This window comes from Apus apus, chromosome 5, assembly GCF_020740795.1.
Source record: "Apus apus isolate bApuApu2 chromosome 5, bApuApu2.pri.cur, whole genome shotgun sequence".
NCBI classification, from domain to species: domain Eukaryota; kingdom Metazoa; phylum Chordata; class Aves; order Apodiformes; family Apodidae; genus Apus; species Apus apus.
The window spans coordinates 26486542-26506528 of record NC_067286.1 but is presented as its reverse complement, the minus strand read 5'-3'; the positions used below and the strand labels follow the sequence as shown (position 1 = coordinate 26506528).

At 40.6% G+C, this 19987-nt stretch overlaps 1 protein-coding gene across 1 annotated transcript; it reads right to left on the bottom strand.

The window, feature by feature from the left end:
• Positions 1 to 865: 865 nt before the first annotated feature.
• Positions 866 to 10261, bottom strand: LOC127385595 (carbohydrate sulfotransferase 9-like). The gene is made up of 4 exons (XM_051621476.1): positions 10224 to 10261; positions 4300 to 4410; positions 2367 to 2518; positions 866 to 1923 (listed from the first exon to the last, which is right to left on the bottom strand). The coding sequence occupies exons 3-4, from the start codon at positions 2458 to 2460 to the stop codon at positions 1073 to 1075; spliced, it is 945 nt and encodes a 314-aa protein (XP_051477436.1). The 5' UTR covers positions 2461 to 2518; positions 4300 to 4410; positions 10224 to 10261; the 3' UTR covers positions 866 to 1072.
• Between the last annotated feature and the right edge of the window lie 9726 nt (positions 10262 to 19987).

Below are 19987 nucleotides of genomic sequence, written 5' to 3'. Positions count from 1 at the left end.
TGGAATATAATAAGTGGATAATTGAGTTGCTCCTCCCATATGCTTTGTTGCTCCCCTCACCGTAATTCTACAATTTATTTACACTCAATTGCCTATGTGGTGAGAAAGCAACAGGTAGAACAAAGGTAACACCTGACGTTACCCAGCTCCACCTAAGTGGCATGGTGAGGAAAGTCCCAAGGGCTTATGAGCTCCAACAGGGAAGAATGGGGGAAGCCCAAACATTGTCCCTGATGTGCTGACTGGCCAGTCAGTTGACTGGATACCAAGTGCTTTTGGAGAATAGGTAAGAGTCACCTTTCCACTGAGATTTTAGATCCTGCACCACCCCAGCTGTACAGCACAGAAGGTATCTCTAACTACTTCTCTAAAAAAAAAAAAAGATAAATTTTTCAGACCTTCCCTCTTAAATTAGACCATAATGCTCACAAAGGTGGTGAAAAGAGTTTGGAAAGTTCCCATGAACCCCACACCTGCTCATCAGAAGTTTTTTAAGAGATATAAGGGAAAGCCTGGCTGGATTGCTGGGTGATGAGCTGGTGGGCTGTGGTGAGAGCACTGCCAGAGAGGAATATAAATCAGGCAGTAAGTTCTGTGTACTGCACCTTCAAGCATCTGAAGTTATTTGCTCCTTTCCTACAGGATTCATGACTGAGGGTCTTGTAAACAGAGTAGTTTGACTCTAAAGCAAAATATTTATTGCTTTGTTTGTCTTTTTCTAATAAAAAATTTCTAAATCATGTTATAAAAAAATACCAATTGTGAAAAACATTCTTCATCCTTCCCCTATTTCTTACCAACAGACAAAAATCCACCATTTATAAAACAGTCTTCATGAAACAAACATATGCCATTCATGATCAGCAGGTAGACAATAATTTCATATAGGCAAAGTACTGCACAGTACAACAGCTCAAGGCAGGGATCTGTTCTAAGAGTGCTTAGGATGATAAACAGTGTCTCCAAACACCAGTAAAACCTTAGCAGCAGTCACCAACCCACCTATCAAACACCTGTGAGGACAAGTTCAGGCCATTTTGTACAAAGGAAACTGTTCTTTCTTTAACCTCCATTAGTTGTTCAGGGAAAAATATTCCTCGTATTTCATAGTGTAGTTGAACAAGAAAAAATCCATTTGATACAGTTTTATTATCTTCTCAATTTGCTTGGAGTTCAATTGCCTGAGATACTCCAAGGTGATATCACCATTAGTTCGTTTCTCTGAGCCATACCTCTTCAAGCTGGGGAAGTGCAGGCTCTCTGGTGCTCCAATGACCTTCAGCACATGCTCAGAATCTAACCCAAGAGTTTCGTACTTACCCAGAATATCATAGTGAATGTTGCAAGGATCACAGAGCAGAAACATTGGTCTCCAGTGAATGTCAAGAGCATTTGGCGGCTTTGCTATAATGAAGTTGACAAACTCCTGGAAACTCACTTTTTCAGAAGAATTTTTGTTTTTCCTGAACATTGCCCTGATCTTGTTAGCGACAGTGATACTGTAGAATGGCTCAGAGTGCAGAAGTTTGTCTCTGTAAGCTGAAACCAGCCGTTCCAAGGGATGTCTGGTGAACATCACTTTGGTGTAATTGTTCAGAAATTCCTTTTGCATGGCAGGAGGGTAACTCACCAGCTTTTTGATCAGTGAGGTTTGGTGGATGTGGTCATGGTCAATTTCAGAAGCTTCTGCATTCAAGTCTGCTTGGAGAAGAAAAATAGTTCTCTTCCAGTTGGAGCAGCCTACCTTGGGCACCTCACAGTAGATAAACTTATGTTTGTGCTCCACAAAGAGCTGGTTTGCAACACGAGAATCCAATTTGCTTCTTAATTTCAGAAGGTTGTTCTTCTGGCAGAAAGAAGCCAGTGTGCTTTTGCGATCATTTTGAACTGCCAGCCAGTCTTCAGTGGGATTAGGAAACATACCTGCAACCAAGGTGTGAAATAAACTTATATAAGTCTCCCCGTTTTATTTGATTTTTTTCTGGCACCCAATTTATCTCCCTGCATATGAAAACTAGTGAAGATGCTAAAAACAATTCTTTGTTTACTGGCACTGGGCTCCCCCATGGCAAACATGCAAAAAATTATCCTGCTTAGTGAAAAATTTGTGAAATTGAAAATGTTTAACATGTGAGCAATATTGCTTTAAGCATGATTGATGTTTTAACATGTCTAATGTCGACTGTTTTTTGAAGCACGCTTCCTCTCATACATTGCTAAGACAGCTATGGCAGTGACAGGGTCTTGGATATTTTCATAGTATTGTTTATCACTTAGGCTCCATAGTTACTTATTAACACATTTGGGAAAGGTGTCCCTGGTTCTAGAAAACATTAAGTTTTTCTGTCGATAAATTCTTTACTCACCTGTTAGGTTTTTCTGTCTCTTACAGAACAACCCAAAAAGAAATATCCCAAAAATAAAATTTGGCAGAAGGAAAACTAACACTTTCTGGTTCATATTATTTTCACAGGAAGAAGGATGACGTGACCTCTAAAGTGGACCTCTGCCTTCCTGTCTACAAGAAAGACAATACAAGTTAGACTTTGTGTGACTGATATAACAAAGATAACATGGTATTCTCTTACTGCAGTAACGATAGCTGAAAGACCTTTCAGGCCCTATAAAAACAGACTTTGCCAGTAAGTAAAAATTCTTCTATATAAAAGACTCACCACAATTATACTGTTAAACCAAACAGAGAAATAATATGACCATTTCAAAGTATTACAAAATTCCCCTCTTTCTCAGAACAGTGAACATTGTATGAGCAAATACTCCTCCCTTCTCCTCATTCAGAGGTGGTGCTCCTGCCAAGCAAAATCTCTGTCCTTTCATGTTGTGTAACAATAACCTCATTTAGGATTACAGAGATGTGTATGTTTTTAATAACGATACTAGTTGGGAGTCTGGGAGTATCATGTTTTCTGTAACCTGCAACAGGCCTATCAGCAAGCTTCAGGATGAGATTCTTCCCATCTCTTGCCCTGAATCTTTCCATCTTGTACAAATAAATCAATATTCACTGCAGGAGAAACTCTCCCACATTCCAGCAGAGAATCCTAACTACTATCAGGAGATGGATTCTCCCATTCTCTCTCTCCCAATGACACTGCAGTGAATATATGTTTGCTGCTGTTGCTGCTGCAGTGTAAGACCTCCAGAATGGTTCACTATGGCAGGAAGCACTAGAAGCAGCAGAAGAACAAAGAAAAGGAGATGCTCCAGGTTCGTATGCTGCAAAACCATCACTACAGGCAAACAAGACATTCTATTTCTGTCCCATAAATATCAACATTGTCTTCATTTTCTGCTTTTCAATTTTTCATACTGAACCTGCCAGCAAGGAAAACATCCTTGCTTGGATTTCTTGAGGATGCAACTTTAACTTTTTGTTTTGTGTTGTTTTGACGAAGGTACAATAAGACCAGTCTGGAAGTTATTTGTGCTGGATGTACATAATCCCCAGCTGCCATAATGGAAACTGGTTTTCTGTGTGTTCTGTGACAGCAGCAGAGGCAGCACTAGCTAAACTGCTGAAAATGTACTTGCGCACAGGGCTGCTGACTTTCAGGGCTGATGGGTGACTATTATATCACATATCTTTACCAGAGTATCTCCAAACTCATACAGTTAACAGAACTACTAATTACTAAATTAGTGTAGGCATGACCTGAGAATCAGAGAGGGATGATTGTTCACTATGTCTAACCTTTAAAACTCATGGAGAAATCTGTAGTCACACATATTAGCTTGTTCACTTGTGTTTACATTAAGCTGTTGCAATACTCATTCAAATGAATGAATTATTTTTACAGACTATGGCATTTAGCCAATATTTTTGCATTTTCTTGGCTGCATAAGACCATTGTAAAGGCTACAAGAAAAAATAAAAGTTGATCTTTGGCTTTTAACTTAATTTACCCTATTTAGATACTTGTATCATGTATATGTATTTGTTAATTAAATTACTGGTACAGAATATAAGGTCTTCATTTCATGTTGAAACATGTCAATGAAGCACCAGAGGGAAATGAAAGAGATTTGCCTCCTTGAGGGGAATAAGTTCTTTATGAGCAAGTCAAACTCCTTTTCTAATACATTTGTGTGTTTGTGGAAGCAAAAGAATCCTTAATTTAATTTGGGAGAGCCGTCAGACCCTAAGGAGGGACAGAATAAGCTCTGAGATGAGAGGTTAAATGTCTGGGGCCCTTAGATAATAAAGGGTTGCAGACTGGCTCTAAGAACTAAAACTGTCCATCAGGAAATGAGGTCAACATGATGATTTGGAGAAGCTACCTGATGGTGAAATCTGAAGGCTTCTTCCAAAGATGCTTCCTGACTGGAGATCCCAATATGAAGTTCTGTGTAACACAAGGTCTCCAACGATGAAAATCACCTAAGAGCAATCTGAGGAATAGGAGGAAAAGAAATTCTGAGAGCCATTTTGTCAGAAGAGGGACAAGTCACCTGGAAATAAAAAAGCGGGGAAAAAAAATCCAAAACAAAAACACCTTTGTGATACATCCAATGTCAGCAGATCAGAGGAACTTTTTCTTCTATTTCTTCACTTACATCTTTTCCAAATGTTTGTAATTGTGTTGTCTATTTAAGAGGTAATTAATTAATACTTCTGTTTGCATTTTACCTCAACCTACCTTGAATTAAGTGCGATTTAAAGTAACTGAGTAACTACAAGGCATTCCTTAGTCAAGGTGTGGTGAGCCTATTAACACAACAACTTCCTAATAAATAGTCTAGTTCTGCTGTAACCGAAGGGCAGCAGAATGGGCTCCCACAGGCAACATGAAAAGACAGTACCATAGGACTCCAAAAAAAGGCAGAAATGTGTTCTAGAGAAAAGTAACACAGCAATGAGTCAAAGATCTACATGTTTCTTTGGAATTAACATAACCCCAAAAACCAAGAAAATACTAAGTACAAAGCATTAATCTGCTTTGTTCTTGTTGCACCTTTTGTGCATTTGTTTTGTGTTAATTTCTGTTTTTAATGAAGCATAAAATCTTCTAGATAACAGCCTTACTGTTACTTTTTGCTTGTTCTTCAGATAACATCATTTAGATCAACCATACATAGCTGTGGCTTGATATTTCCAGCTCTGCATGGCTTACTAGATTTTGCAGATCAAATCAGAAATCCTCTTATTACTCTTTCCTGGACACTACTAAAAATTAAACCAGGCAGTAAGAGGAATGATCATCACAGAACCATTTCTTGCAGAACCTTTTCAGAAGGATTTCTATCAGACAATTAGATTTTTTAATGTCTGCCAGTTAGCTAGTGGTTCATTCCTTCAATGTGTGTCCAGCTGATTTGGTGGCTTTCTAGCTTCTTAGTCAAAATAGGCTGCAGTACTGAGTAAAATGTTTTATACAATTCTAAATCCACTATATCAATATTATTACCTTAATCATCCAAAACAAAAATAGTAAGTTAGTTTGGTGAAATCCATTTCCTATAACATAATCCAAAATTACTATGTGAGAGCAACCAGAGCAATTGCTCAATCCAAGAGTGGTAGCAAACAGGGGGGAGATTATTGGAGAAAGCAATGCCAATCATCTCATGTGCATGCGAGATGGGAAAAAGGCCTGAAGCTCTCATAAAATTAGAGGTACTTATTGAGTTCCAACATTCTTGCCCTACTGATAATTCTACCATGTCCCTCTACTAATCCAGTTACAATTATTTTCTTTCTAATATACACATTCCTCACAAGAAGAGCAAAAAAAGTTGTATCACACTGTTCATTCATATCTTTGTTCTCAGGTTTGCTGACTATAAAATGTTCTTTCCATCCTTCTGTTTCCTTCAAGAAATGTATTAAAATTTTCTGGTTTTAATTATTTTCAACATTTCTTTTCTATGTACTACAGTGGGTATGGAGGAGTGGCTGACAATCTACTTGTACATCCCATGTATGTCAGGCTAAATCCTTTGACCGAGAAAAGCTCTCTGTCTCAATGATGAGATTGTACTTTTCCAGGGCTCTCACAAAATTGTCATATGCCTCAGTTATCAGAAAGTTTTTTACGTTAAATTGCTTTCTCTTTGTTGTCTCATGCTTGCTTTCCATTTTGTGATACTGGACCTTCTGTAATCATCCCACACATCTGTTTAGCAGTCTGGACTTTAAATATTCGTGTCATGTGTAGCTACACTACAACCACTCACACTTATCCAACCACCAATTTTGGTTTTGTAATGAGTTCCTTTTCCCCTGACCAAAACAAGGGCTGATATAGAACCTCTTTCAGTTAGGAAATACTTAGACAGTGTTTTGATGATAAAGTCACATGAGTCCATGACCTAGCACATCCCACTCAGATTCAAGTTCTCCCCCTGCCATGCAGGTTCTTTCCTAGCACAGGCACGAAAGGAGCAGACTGTGTTGCCTTTAATAGTATCACTGGTACATTATTCTGTCCTTGAACTCCTAAAAAAAATATTTATAATATAGCATTCCCTAATCCTCCTTCTGGGACTCCTGAACCATTGCAACTGAAAAATCTGCTGGTTTAAAAGGTGTATTTTCAAAAATCCATCTGGAAATAGAGTATTTTGATACTTTTGTAAACAATTAGAGGTCCTATAACTGGAAATGCTGAAAAACATTAAGTCTTCGTGTATGGCACCTATTACCCAAGTACAGACATAAATGTAAACACACTTGTGTGTGTGTATCCACACGTTTTTCTGAGCTATATACACATATACATATACATACACACACACGTGTAGTTCAGAAACAAATTAATATCAGTTACACTGGCATATTATTTGTTCCAGGTAAACTAACTAAGTAGGCTGATAAGGATTTAAAGTCTCCTGGTGATAAACTTACAAAGGTGTGTCTCAAGCTAATTTTTGCAAAGACAGACCTTGGTCACAGCTGAGCATACGGGGTGATCCTCTGCACCCTGCTTGATGATAAGTGGGCCTTTTCAGATTAAAAGAACGAAATTACAACAATAAGTATTTGTGTTTCTGATACATTTGAAGTAAGAAGTAAAAAAAGGTACCAGCAGGGTAGTTCAGTGGAAGGCAGGGAAAATCTCTGGAAACAGATAACATTCTCAGTCACTTGAGCCCCATTCTGTACTTAAACTCTGTTAATCCCTTCAAAAATACAACTGCCAATGCATACATAGTGATATGCACATGGGTACACAGCAGGTGAGGAGGGGATGATGTATAGAAAAGCCCTAGGAACAGTTAGAATTAAAAAGAACAGGAAAATCAAGCAGGCTGAGTGTGCTTTTCTAACAGGGTGATTTATGCCTTTCGAAGCAAGACCCTTTTTCACCCAAACTTGCAGCCCTCTTGTTCCTGTACAACTTGCTGCAGATGGACAGGAGGGAGGGAGACCCCAGAAACTGCAGTGTCCCCAGGCAGGCTGGCCTGGTCCATAACGTGGAAAATCATGAGTGGATTAGGAACCTCCAGCAGGCTGCAGACGGCCAAGGGCTAGAAGAACCACCTGATGTCGGTCATTTTGCCAACAAGAGTCAGGGGCTGGCATCATCTCCCTTGCAGCAGCAAGGTCTAACAGGTGTTCTGTAGGATGGCACAAGCTCAGCAGGGAGACAACATATGAGCTAGACTGGGGCTACTGAGGAAGAGGCTGACAAGGATGTCCTACTGAATAGCACTCTTCACAGCAGCGAGGTGGATACAAAGCCACAACTGCGAACACAGGCACAAGCTAAAACCCTTGTTCCCTGCAGTGGTCTTCTCAGCCCTCCATTACTGCATCAGATTTCTTTCTGGTCTCAGCAACTGCAGTGCTGCCTTCCTCGTTGCCATCATTAAACGGCTTGTTATTCTCACTACACTACCTTCTTATGTCTGTCCTTTAGCTTCTCCTTCTTTATTTCAACCCATGTCATCTCAATGGCTTGCCTTCCAAGGTTTTTCTTTACCTGTCATTTCTCATTCAGTATTAAAAGCTCAACTTTACGTTCTGATCAGTCACATTTCTAGCCCCTGCTACCACTAGTCCCAGCTACCATCAGCCCCTGCTAACAAACAAATGGCTTCTGCTTTCTCCTCTGATGTCTCCCTTTTTGGAAGAAGTTTCTGAAGCACCTACAGAGCTCTTGAATTTTTCACCTAAAATCACTCCTTACAATCTCCCTTTTCAGGGATGCCAACACCAGTTAGGCTGCCAGTGTGCTTAAACTGTTACCAACCAGCCCACAAAAGAGCAAAGAAAAGGCAGAGCCAATCTGGAGGTGAAAAGAACCAAAGTGAAAGGGATAAAAAAAAAGAGTACATGGGAAAAGGCAGCACAGAGTCAGGCAGAACAACTCCCAGAGAGGCAGGGCGCAGCAACCTGAGGCAAAGTGGCAGAGCTGGGGCCATGGGAAAGAGAAATGGCCATGGGGCCACGCACAAACGAGGCTGTGGGAAAGGGAGCTTGAGAATAGGAGTGGAAAAGACACAAAGCATAATTCAGTGAAGATGAAGAACAAATTCAAGAGAACTACTATAGAAAGGAATATGCAAAACTACCCAATACATCACCACAGACATTTAAAGAGGAATGAGATGAACTGCACTGCAGTCACCCACACACTAGAACCCACCCCTTACTATGTGGTCAAACTTGTCTCTCTTTTCCTTCCTGTAGTTGTAGCTGGAAAGGCCACAGGCTTTTGCTTTCCCACCGACGCCGTCAGGGAGCGGTGAGGGACAGCTCTTCCCTCCGGGACGGGCAGCTGGGAGCCAAGCGTGTCAAGGGCATGGCCCGTGTGGCAGGGGCCTCACCAGCCTGGATCCATCACCACCCTGGACGTGTGAAGGCCTGAAGACGACGGCCAGGTCCATCCAAGGGGCCAGGCCCGCGCGCGGAGCCGCCGTGACCTTGGCCGGGGAGCAGGCCCAGCGGGGCTGGGCCGCGGGAGGCTGGAGAGCAGCCCTGCCCCGGCATGGCTGGGGCTGGCACCCACGTCCCGGGGCTGGCACCCGCGTCCCGGGGCTGGCACCCGCGTCCCGGGGCTGGCACGGGGCGCGGGGCTGCGGCAGGCGGGGGAAGCCCCCGCAGGGACAGTCGGTGCCCTGTGAGCGCTCCCGGGGCCCGGCAGATCAGGCAGGAGCAGCGTCCACTCCCTCTGGTAAGGGGCGGCGGGGCCTTCCTACCTAAACACTTAATACAAAATAGCACGCATGTATCAACTGCGATTTTAAACCGCTGCAAGACCAATCGCAGGGGAGCAACCTTCACCAGTTTCCTGTCGGGAATCTAGATGAGCCTCAGAAACTTGGAAAGGAGGAAGCAAGGACGGGAGTATGGAAGAAAAGCTTAGAACATGATGCAAACCTACCATAATGACAATGAATGCCCTCCCAGGCTGTTTTCATGGGAGATGGTGTCTCACAAAATCCCTCTGCTTTTGTTTTTACATGGATAACTAGGTCTCTGGCTTTTCATGTTTCTTACAGTTCCTTCCCCTATTTCTCGTCTCAAGTGACTGTTGGTAAGAACAGTGTTGTTCATTCAGGTCTACCCACCTTGTCTCAACCCCAGATCCTCTGTCGCCTCCTGCTTCTGACCTCTCTGTGTAAGCTTGATGCATTCATTCCTGCCATTGCACATCAAACAGCATAGCCAGAACTGTCTGTAACAGCCCCTGCTGCTCAGAACACAGCCCCCAGGCAACCTCCTGACTGCTCTTTGCCTCATTAAACCTTTTTGTGTTCCCTCCACTAGTACCTCTCTGCAAAACTGATGACAGCCACAAACTCTCTCTTTTTACACTCCAGTGCACACAAAAATCATAGAATCAGAGAATGCTTTGGGTTGGAAGGGACCTTAACGATCATCTAGTTGATCATCTAGTTACAACCCCCCCTGCATGGGCAGGGACACCTCCCACTAGAACAGGTTGCTCAGAGCCCCAGCCAACCTGGTCCTGAACACTTCCAGGCAGGGGACATCCACAACTTCCCTGGGCAACCTGTTCCAGTGTCTCACTACCTCACACTAAAGAATTTCTTCCTAATACCTAACCTAAATCTCCCCTCTTTCAGTGTAAAACCATTACCCCTCATTCTATCACTACACGCCCTTGTAAGTAGTCCCTCCCCAGCTTCACAGTAGGTCCCTTCAGGTACTGGAAGGCTGCTATATTTGGACTAGATGATCTTTAAGGTCCCTTCCAACCCAAACCATTCTATGAGTTTGTGCTTCAGTTACGTACATGAATGCTCAAATGATCCACGAATCTGTTTTCCAGAACCTGCTCAGGTACCTAGAAAATAGAGAAAGGACAAACAATGAGCTTCTGGTAAGCTGGCACAGCAGGGAATTATTGTGGTGGACAAAGAACCCAAACTCTCATCCTAGAGCTTCTTGCCTGATTTATTGTACACTTTCCCTCATCTGCTATAAATAGTGAGGATCATACTGCATAGCTGAAAAGAGCATCTCAAGAGCATGTCCCTCCTGTGAACTGTGTGTCAATTGGTTCGAAATATCTTGTTTCTTTAAAAAACAAGTCTTGAAAAACTACCAAAAAATTTATTACTATGTCATCATAACAACATGCATAAAAATCATTGTCAATGGTGAATTGTTTAGCCCCCTTGACTGATCTTATTATACTCACTCTACAACAGTGGCACCTTTTGCTATCTTCTGAACAAACCCAGCATCAACAATGATGAGAGAGATCCAAGCTCGTCAGACTTACCTGCTGACAGCAACAAAATGGTGAAACTTGGTCATGTGGGATGTCATTCCTGGCTCTGGAGGAGAATGGTTCTTAGCACAGCTTGCCCCTGTTTTCCCTGCTCCCACCATCAGCACAGCCTGCCCAGTTTTCCACTCCTGTCACCCCCAGTTCCGTGTCCTTGCACCCCACTCCCCAGCAGCTCTTCAACACTAGGTTCCCTTCCTGTTGGAGGACATATTGACACCAGTGCTTTTCCCTATGCCCCCATCCCAGATGTGGCTCCTTTTCTTCCCCAGTCCCTGCTTCCCTCCTCAGGCAGAATTTCAACCCAGACTCCAGCAAATCCTCACCTCACCTCCAACAGCCATCCTCGCATCAGCTTGCCCAGCAAATCCTGCTTTCCAGCCCATCAGATCTCACCCCGATTCTGCTGTTCACTCTTCCCCATGCACAAGCCAGCTCTTTGCAGGCTCCCACTGCCAGGCTCCTCCCTTAGTCTCCTCAGTCAGCCTCACAGCCCCCCACACCAGCCACACTTCCAAGCAGAGCTCGTCAGATCTGTCTCTCCTTCTCCTTCCAAGCCTCCCACACAGCCCCACTGCTTCTCGCTCTCAGCTAGTCCCAGGCTCTGCACTTCAGCTCCTCTAGATATTTTAGTGTCTCCTGAACTATACTGACATGTTTTCCCTTCCTTTCCCTCCTACATCAATTTTCACACTACTCATCAAGGCAGTTTCTTCCTGCTGATTTCATTCTTCAAATCTATTTTGCCAGTGATCCCCAGAACTTTGCCCCCAAAAATCTTGCTCGTCTTTGCCCTGTTATTTAAAACACATGGTTTACTCCCCTGTGCCACCTTAGTCCAGAAGAGGTTTCACTGAGAACATACAAGAGGAATCCCTTTAACATCATTTTTCAAATGCTTTTTCCAAAGCCTAAAAAGTACCTGAACTTCTTAGAGGAAAGGTCGCTCATTTACAATGAGAAAAAAGAGTTTCCAATACACCTCATATAAAAAGCTATAAACTATTTTTGCTCAAAGGCTTTTAGAAATTATCCTGAGGAAGGTATCTAGCATAGAAAATTCCTGCTTAAACACTTGAAATTTGATAAAACCTTATGCAGCTGCAAATTGTATTAAAATGAGAAGTGTCAAGATGCATATTACCCTTAGCTCAGCCAGAAAGGGAAGGAAAGCCTCTCTCACTTCATTTCAGGCACCAGAATCCTTGTAGCATCAACTTTTAGTTGTATGTTAAGCTCCCTTGTTCTTAACAGGAGAGTTACAGCAATGAAAAATACACTGCCAAAAACCTTCTCTGTGGATTCACTTCATCATGGTGTGATTTCAAAGCCTAAATAATGTCTCAGTTTATTTCTTGAGAGATTTGATGGCAATTTCTAAATATATACATCTCTTTGTGGAGATTTGACTATACTGTGAAAATAGTGGTAACACCAAAAATTACTGACAATCCAATTTTACTCACCAGTCAGACAACCTCAGTGGAGATTTCCCATTCCTCTGAGTGATGGTAAATAGAAAATAAAGATTCAGACAAAGAAAGATCAGTCCAAAGAGACACAGTTTTAATTTTACACCTAGGTCTGCAAAGGAAATGGGGGAAAGGTTTTTGTCTTCTTACCTGGGCTTCAAGGCTGGGCAAAGTGTTTCTGCATCCATGTATACACAGTGTTTGTCTTTGTTTTGATCAAATGCCCAGCTAAAAGATGCAAGTGTTCCCCTGTGAATGTTTAGGTGAGCATCTCCAGTTGCACATTACAAAGCAACGTGCTGTGTCTGTCTCTGGGTATAATGAGCAGCTTTTAACCACTCCCTGTGTATGGTCTGCAGCAACTGTCAGAGCCTGCCAAGCGCTTCAACAGCAGCCTGCCAAGAGGCTGCCTGCTAAGCAGCCAAGGAGGAGGATGGTTGGGAATATGAGGGTAAAGGTAATTTGGCTGAGAGCAACTGCAATGTGATAATGTATATTATTTTTAGATGAGGAACGAGAGGAAAGATCAGTTCAAACCCAATGGACTCTATACAAGAAGACTCCACTAAACCCTGGGAACTGAAGGTAAGTTCTCATGGGAAACATGGGTGAAACAGAAGTAATTCAGCAGAGTTGGCAGTTCCTTAAAGAAATGATGTTTAGGGTACCAACACAAACAATCCCACACAGTAGGAGGATAGGAAGTATGGTCAGAGATCAACTTGGCTAAGCAACACTGTCTTCAATGACCTGAAACACAAGAAGGAAATGTACAGAAAGTGGAAACCAGGTCAGACTCCTAAGGACAAGTATGAAAGAATAGCACAAGATGCTGAAACCAAGTCAGAAAGGATAAAGCACAAATTTAACAGCAAAAAGCAATGGACATAAGGGATAGCAAGACAACAAATCTGTAAGGAAAAGACCAAGCTCATGATAGCTCACTTGCAGAAGGCTGCAGTATGTTTTTCATCACTCTTCATAAAAGGGTGATCTGTAATTACATGGCTAATAAATTAACTCAGTGAGAAATCTATCTAAACCAGAAAAATTACAAGTCTGAGAATAATGTGGAAATACTGCAGTTCACCTTCCAGGAGAGCTCTCTGTTGGTCATTGATTGTACCAAGTCTACCTTGACTGTGATGGGAACCTATACCCCTGAACAGAGGGGATATATTATAGGCAGCTAAAGTTAGGTGAGATTAGTCCTATCCACAGTGACAGCCAAACTTGAAGTGCCCATGAAGATACCTTGAGAACAGACTGAAGCAAGCTCAGGGCTGTTCATTTCCTCTGAAAACTCTCAGAAGCCATGTAAGAAATGTTATAAGAGGTCAACATCTGTAAAAAGCCAAGACATGAGGAAGATACCAATTCTGGAAAAATACTAGAATAAATTAAAAAGAAATTATTCATAAAGGGTTATGAAGTGTTAAAAAAAGCAAATAGCCAATATGCCCAAAATGCAAAGCAGTATTTCTCTAACAGGGCACCAAGTCTCATAAACAGAGAAGCAGCATGTCATGTGTTTTCATTTTAATCATGTTATTGACATTAACTTATAACATTTTCAAAAGTAAACTAAAGTGAAACTACTACAGGGAGAGCACAAAACTACCGGGGGAGGGAGGGGAAACAAAAAACAACCAGCCAAATCATATATTTGAAAATTAATTATTAATAATTCACTATCAAACTCAACAAATATAATCAGTGAGATTCTAGCTGGGTCTGTTCTGGGCCAGATAATGGCCCAAGTCACTAATGACTTGGGTAAAGGAACAATCCTTCAACCTTGTAGCTAACTGTAAGCACAGATGAACAGCAAGCACATTGCATAGCACATTAAATTTGGAACGCTCTTGACAGATAAGAGAAATTATCTGAGAAAACAAGTTACAATGCAATTGTGTTTACAAATGTCAGGTTCTGAGAGGGAATAACAATTTGTAAAGATGCAGGATTGGCAATGATCAATGAGGCAGCCATTCTGCCAAACGGGAACAAGAGGGGTAGCAGTCAGTCACAAGTTACACATTAATAAGTAGAGTTACATCATATGTGTAAGATAAACTGTTTTGTTTGTATGATATGTAAAGGAACACCTCCTATTATATTTCTGGCTAGCACAGCAACCAGTGACACTGTGTCCTGTTCAAGCAAAACTGTTCTGAGAGGAGGCAGATCAACTGGAGAGAGTCCAGAGGTGAGCAGAGAAAATGATCAGTTGTCTGGGAAAAACAAAAACAAGCAAGAAAGACTGAAGGAATTTGGGTTGCTCAGTCTAAAGAAGAGAAGGGCAAATGAACACCTGAAAAGTATCATCTATATAAATTACCTGTAAGGAGTTAAAGAGGGATTAATTTCTTTAATCTGTAGCAGATATAAAGTTATGGGCTTAAACCATGACACTGAAGTTTGTGTTCTCTGTAAGAAAATCCTACTAACAATAAAGATAATTAAATACTTTTTTTTTTCATTTCTGAGCTACAGTGGATTCTCTCTTGGAGCTTTAGAATGCACAAGATGAGGTCTTGAGGTCTTTTTCGGTCTCCTTTTCTGTAAGTCTGTGGCTCATCCTGTTGTGTAATTTAAAAGCCCCCTCTTACCTTTCTAGAGAAGTCTAGAGAACATTTATCAAAGTTTTCATTAAATTATACAAAGCCAAACTGTTGTTTCAGTATAGTGACTCAGAACAAGTGAAGCCACTACAGGGCTTACAACTGCCCAGTCTGGCATGATGCCGTTTCTGTTTTTTTCTGTAGTACATCCTTTTAGCTCTTGTAAGAAATGTGAAGAGTTGTGGCAAAAGAACTGCAATCTCCCAGAGACTAGTGTATCTGATAATTGATGGTCGTTCACTGCTTTTCCAAATTCAGAAATGTGTCTGTCTCCTTCCCGAGGATTCCTAATGGAATCTGACAGAGAAGTATTCTTACCTGCTGAAGCCTGCTTTTCTGGTGAGCTGCTCCACAAACTGCTAATAAAACATGGAGCTCATTTGCCTCAGGGGGCACTTACTATGATGAGAGATGGAATAGAACTAACCTGAGTGAAGTGAGATGTGGGCAGAAAATATGGAGACGTACCTTGCTAGAGGGCTGCAGAAGCAGATTGCTTCATCTTAGATTTTTTCATGTGCTTGTTCTTTCTATTAATCAAACTTCAAGATCACATTAATCTCATAAAGCATCCTCACTGAGCAGAAAATATTAAATTCCTCTTGCCTGCCTTCCACCAAATATTCAATTTTGTCAATGTGTAGACAGTCTTGGCAAAAGAACTGTATCATATGAATGATCAGCTGGAAGAAAATCCCACAGAAGGGTGTTTGTTGTACTACTGCATTACAAGAGTTCCTAGAACACATGAATCCGTTGCACATTGTTTTCACAAGTTCACTATCCTCTGATTTTTCTCTGGGAAAATTTTTCAGACTTTGCTGAGAAATGTTTTGGTGAGGGCTAAGTATTTCACCTTGAAGAAGGCTGAGAAAAAAGTTGTTCAAAGAGACAAATAAGCTAAAACATTAATTTATTCTATCAGAGTTCAAAAACTTTGTAGAAACAGGGAATATCCTTCCATCTAAAGGCACTGTCTGCCTCCCTGCCTTAGCACAGACCTTTCAGCTATCACCACATCCATCTAAACCCCACCACGTGATACCAGTGACTGAGGTCCAAAGGTAAATGTCAATAGTTGTGCTCCTGAGGATGCCCTGCAGTGAAATTAAGTGGAGGATGTCATGAAACGTTTGATAAACTTAAAAAGTCCCATGGTCCAAGTTCAAGAACATGAAGCAATAGCTATCATGAGGGAAAAGTCTTGGCCCTTTGAGGATAAAGGATGCCAAAGATATTTCCAGATGTGAGGTGGATTTTTATGACACTGTGGAATAGTTTTATAATATCAATATTTCTATAAGGCTGCAAAGATGAGATATGTTACTATAAACCATGTTAATTAGTAGCAACAGTAACTAAAGCTAAGTCATAATTAAGACAAATCACAGCTTTCTCACAACTTTTGCTCCTCTAGCAAGAGCAGCATCTGCACTTAGGATAACTAATATAGCCTTAGAAAAAGTTTATCTGCATAAAGCCTGGAATTATACCCTCTGTAGAGGTCATAAATTTTTAAATTACTGACTCGTCACTGATTTATTTTTTTTCCTCACGCATCCTAGTTCAGCCTGAATATGGTAACCCAAAGAAAATATGGCTTTCAATGGTCTTTTTTACAGTTACCTGGGGAGCCGGACATGGTATCATGTTGCATAACCATAATATGGGTTGTACAAATGTGCTAACCATACATATGCCCAGCTATGGCCCAGGGCTCACTCACCATAGCAGAATGAAGAATGTCTGTATGGAAGAGAGGGAAGTGGCAGAAGCTCTTTGTACAGTCACAATTAAAGGGTACTTCTAGGGGCATCTCTTGCTTCACCCATAGAGCACAGAGATGATTAGCTGTGTAAAGCATACCTCTGTTTAACAATTACATCCTTACTCAGATAATCTGCCACTACAGTTGACAAGAATTTCTATCTAATGAAGCACTCAGTGTATGTGAAGCCTGAGGGGAAAAAAAAATAAAGATGGGCCTTCATTTCAGTTTCCTTTGTTTCAAATTTAGAACTAGCAGTATCTTTTAAAAGGCTAACATTTAATAAATAGTAAAACAGAATGTGAAATAGAAATAGGACCTAGTGATTCATTTGTATTCTCAATAAGCCTTGGCAAGTGCCATTCAAATGCTGCAAGAGCTGATAAACAAAAGGCAGTTTACTACTTCTAAAATAAGTGTCACAGAACTCATCCTACTGGTCAATGTGCTCAAAAGTTTAAAAGTTTTATTGTGGACAGATTACCAAAGCAGCTTCAGGTTTTGACACATAAGAATGCAAAAGGAAAGAGTATTCTGGAAACAAGCTCAATAATGAAATGACAGTAAAAGAAGAAACTTGTGTGCACTTCTGTATTCTCTGCATCTTTTAATGAATAAGAGTCCTTGCACTAGTATAAAAATAGGTTTACAACATCACATTGGTAGTTGAAAAAGTTTCAGAAGTTTGAAAGGGCAAATATTCTTTTGTTTTATGAGGATTTTCTAGGGCTTTGTGGCTAAAAGTTTTAGATATAAAAGAAGAAACTGAAAATGCTAAACAAGATTGTGTCCTGGCTTTAAATTGAAGCAGACAGAGAAAAAAGATGGAAAATGTAGAATGTAATATCCCATTGAGTTTAAAATAGTCAGAAATAGGATCAACATTTCTTCTTCATGGTACTGCTTTAAATCTATTGTCTACAAAACATTTAGCATTTTATCTGATTTGTGCATCTCTTTTACACTGATAACTGCACTCAGTGTTTCTTAAGTCATACGAAGTAGTCAGTGGATATCTAATTAAAATTGTATGTTTATAATTTTCTTTTCACTGCAATTCAAGACAATGTAAAAAACAAACAAACAGAAACAAAACCAAAAAAAGGGAAAAAAAAAAAACCACAACAATGAACCACATCAAAGCATTAACAACTGCAAAATTATTTTTGCATCTGAAAAGATGAGTGGAAAAGCCAACTGCCTTCAGCATCATTAAACCCAAAGTCAAACTCAGTATCTTTTAAAACACATACATAGAAAACAAATTTTGATTTACTAGCAAAACATCCAGAAGAAAAAAAAAATCATACTAGAAACAGAAATAAAAAAGATAAAGAATGTACCTCTACAACGTTTTCTGCCTCTGGAACTTCCTGTCTGGATACAGCTTTGCACGACTCTGGCTCCAGGTTGCTTTCTGTTTACTTAATGTCTTAGCTCAAATAAAAAGAAGGTGTATCCTTGAATACTGTATGTACAGCACGACTCATTGTGGTCTTTCCTCAGAAAAAGAGTTTGAATTTTTTTCTTAGCAATATTAGATCCTAGGAAAAAAAATGAAATAACATCTTCAGACTGAGTGACCTTTACCTTCATTTTTAACATTTTCATTGGTTTTAAGCATTTCCCTTCATCCGTTTGCTATCACTGCATCACCCAAACTATCGATTTCTACTTCCAAAAGGTTCTGACTCAAAGCTCACAGAAGTCTGGTTGAGACCTTTCAGACACTGATGTCATGTACAGTGATTTCTACCAATTCTGGGGTGATGTGCAGTCATGCACTTCTAGCCTGTCTGGGTGCCAAAAGCAGTTTGGTGACCTAAGGGTGGACCAAAGTACGTATTTGATGTATTCAAAGGGATGTGTATGAAAGTGTCTGTGTTGGATTCATCCTGAGATTCACATTTATAAAAGGAAAGAGGGAATTATGAAAAGCAAAAAAGGAATTAAATACATTAATACTAATAATTTGGAATAATTTTTCTAATATTTGTCCCTAAGGCTCTTGCAGCTCACTGATGAGATTATGGAAAGGGTTGCTCAGCTCTTGACAAATATGTCAATAGAAAATGGGCCTATCCTGCACATAGCACCCCATGTACTGTGACTGCACCTTGAGCAGGAAGGGTATTGTATGAGGTAAGCTGGACTTTCTGAACATGGCTCATTACCTGCTGACACTGACAGCAAGTTGATCACACAAAAGCTCTGGTTCTGATTCAGCTCCCTGTAGTTCTGCATCAGCAGCTCTGCCTAGGCTTGCCTTCTGGTTCATTTCACACCCTCATTCGTATCTCAAGACTGAGACTGCAGTCTGCAAGACAGTTAGGTGTTCAGTTTGGGAGATGAAACCAGGCTGCATCCCTAGACCAGACCCACAGCCTGAAGAGGCGTATCACTGGTACTCACCTGTCCAAAGAGAAGGGCAACACCCGAAGAACCAAAGTCCACAGCAAAAGCCTGATGTCCTCAATACCTGTAAAACCTAAAAGTGTTATGGTTTCTAGTAAAAAATGCAAAAATGCAATTGGTTTTCTTGCTAAAGTTGCTGATTTATGCTTTCTCCAGGAACAGCACTGTATTCACTACTGTCCTTTTAAACAAAAAGCAACAAAAGCCACAGAAGTTCACTTTAAGTTTCTCTCCAATACATTTGTTTGTCTTCTGTGACAACTCCCTGATGGGTGACAAACAGTTATTGAATATTTTGGCCAATCACAATTTAATAAGCTTTAAAGATTGCATGATTTCCAGACAATCTTTGTATTGTATCTTGTTAGGCAGAGCAAAGCCTTTTCAGCTAAAACCAGGAAGACAAGAGTTATACATTATCTATATACCTTACCTTTACAAGTTAAAACTACCAACCAAACCAACCGTGACAAAAGCATGACCTACAGGCAACAATCACCAGTTATGACTCTTTCTAAGACAGCAATAACTTGAGAAGAATCAGAAGATTCTTATCTGCAGGTATGACAGAAGACAATCCCCACCCAGGAAGCCTGAATTACAAAGGAGTACTGCCAATAAAACAAACTGATCCTGAGGCGTGTGCTAATTATTAGGGAGCCTAAGGAGAAGCCTCCAACATCTCAGGATTAGTGGCTTTGGTATTAGAGAAATAAAGGGTTTTTTCTTCCTTCATCTCACACTCATGTCTTTATTAAAAGTCTAGGGAAATGTATTGGTACAGAAATGGCATAAGCAGATAATTTTAAAAGGTGTTTTAACATGCTTACATTTGCAGTTTTAAGAGAGATCAGAAAATGGTGATATTATTACAGAATAACATGGTGCAAACTGAAGAAAATCTTTTAATCTCAGTCTTTAAAAAAACTTAGCTGCTTTCTCCGGTAGAGGTTTGTGGGTTTTTTTTCTTTTTCTCACTTTCATTTC